Source organism: Acanthisitta chloris, unplaced genomic scaffold (genome assembly GCF_000695815.1).
Source record: "Acanthisitta chloris isolate BGI_N310 unplaced genomic scaffold, ASM69581v1 scaffold12765, whole genome shotgun sequence".
NCBI lineage: Eukaryota > Metazoa > Chordata > Aves > Passeriformes > Acanthisittidae > Acanthisitta > Acanthisitta chloris.
Genome location: NW_008674328.1, coordinates 7,755 through 9,585, shown reverse-complemented (window position 1 = coordinate 9,585; position 1,831 = coordinate 7,755). Strand labels below are relative to the sequence as shown.

At 49.8% G+C, this 1,831-nt stretch overlaps 1 protein-coding gene across 1 annotated transcript in view; it reads left to right on the top strand.

Annotated features, from left to right (window-relative positions):
* LOC103802775 (cytochrome b5 type B) overlaps positions 1-1,557 on the top strand; it is a gene marked incomplete at its 5' end in the record, with an annotated part of 2,786 nt that extends 1,229 nt beyond the window's left edge. Inside the window, 2 exons of the mRNA XM_009075297.1 lie at positions 639-670; positions 1,467-1,557. Coding sequence (XP_009073545.1) covers positions 639-670; positions 1,467-1,557 — 123 coding nt within the window. The remainder of the gene's footprint in view (positions 1-638; positions 671-1,466) is intronic.
* Positions 1,558-1,831: the final 274 nt, after the last annotated feature.

Below are 1,831 nucleotides of genomic sequence, written 5' to 3'. Positions count from 1 at the left end.
GCAGGGAGAGAAAGGATCACTCAGGCAGGGTAGGGCCTGAGTTATACCACAGGGCTGTGTGATTGTGCACTGTGTGATTATGCATATATTCGCCTTAAAATTGGTTGGTTGGTTCAACTCCAGTTCACAAACAGAATCACATGCCAAAAATGTGCCCAGAAATCAGTGATGATCCAAGCAGCTCCCTTGGATCCAAGTTAAATATATTTTCTCAAGTATTCTTCTCTTCTGAGGAAGAATTCCCGGACATTCTGTGGAGCTGAGGGCTCTCTCCAGCAGGCAACACCTGCTGTGAAAGCAGGTCCTGGTGTGATTTAAAGATGGCAGCGAGAGAGAGAATCGGGAATGTACAAATAAATAGGGGGAAGCACAAAAAAAAAAAGCCCCCAAAACTGTGATGCACTGAACAAGGCCTTGTTTGAGAGGGGTGTGAGTTCCAGGCTGGAGTTGGTGACTGGGTGGGAGGGATTGGCTTGATGGAAAGAATGTGGAGGTGAAGACAATGGCAAACATCCCCCAAACATCCTCCCTGGTGGCAGAGGGTGTTTCCTTTGTATTTAATCACATGTTCAGGCTTGTCATCTTAGCACATGTTTAATGTTCGTTTTTCCCTGCTAACTCCCTCTTTCCTCCTCCAGAATCCAAGTATGACATCCTCAGGCCAAGCAAGGTATAGTATCTCCTTAAAATAACAGTAAGAACTGGAGGGGTTGGGACTCTCTGTGTGTGTAGAGTTGCGTGTGAACTCCAAAGGGCAGGAAAATCCCTGGGGATATACTACACAGTCCTTCTGCAAGCTGATACTCCAAAATAAGCTGCCAAAGGGAGCTGCCAGGGTGCAGCTGGATGTGAGACCATGTTCCCTACTTCATGCTGGGCAGAACCAGCATCCAGGGGCTGGAACTCCCTGCCCTGTGTGTTGGTGTTTGTGGCTGCAGCTCTCTGCACACAGGGGCTGTGAGTGGTTGCTGTGGGGTGACAGCACAGCCATGGGAAAGTTTTAGTGGGGTTTTACCATAACCAGCTCTGTTTAAAACCCCTTAAAACCAGCACAGGGCCCTGTTTTTTAGCAGCTGCTGCAGGAGAGTTTGCTCAGGAGGCTGCTGAGGGTGGTTTGTTGTGCCACAGCCATTGCCATCCTGGAGTCAACTGCTCTGTTTGTATAACACAAATTGCAGTCTGACTTATTTAAGGAAAATAAAACCCAAACCAACAACAGAAACCCCAAATTGGTGTCTGTGTGTGCCAAGCTGGAAACTCCATCCCTCCAGCTGCTGTTTATAAGGCACAAGGCCACACTTGCAGGGGCTCCTCATGGGGGCTGTGTGTGGGGACAGCAGGAGCTGCCTGGTCTGGGGGGTCAGCCCTGGGACACAGGAAAACTTCTGTGTAGTGAGTGATGAACATGGGGAATGAGTTGTTAACTGGTGTATGTTTGGGTTTGTTGTTCCTCTCTCTCCCCACAGTTTCTGGTCCACGTGGCTCATCCCCATCTTTGGAGCACTGGTCATAGGGTTAATGTATCGCTACTACATGGTGGATGGCAAAAGCTCCTGAGTGACCTTGCTGGGACCTCAGACAGCCTGGAAAGAGGGAGGGAGAGTGCATGTGTGCAACACACAGTTCTGCTGCCCTTAACCTGCCTTGCTTTTAGCTCTGAGTCTGTCAAGTGATGAAGTGATGTTGATCTCCATGGGACCAAGCTAATTCCAAACTCTATCCTAACTCTGGGACCCACAGACCTGTCACACTTTCCTCCTGCAGTGGCAGGGACAGAGCAGCTCCCCAGTGTTCCCTGGTGTTGGCGTGGTGTCCTTCCCGTGCCCATGTG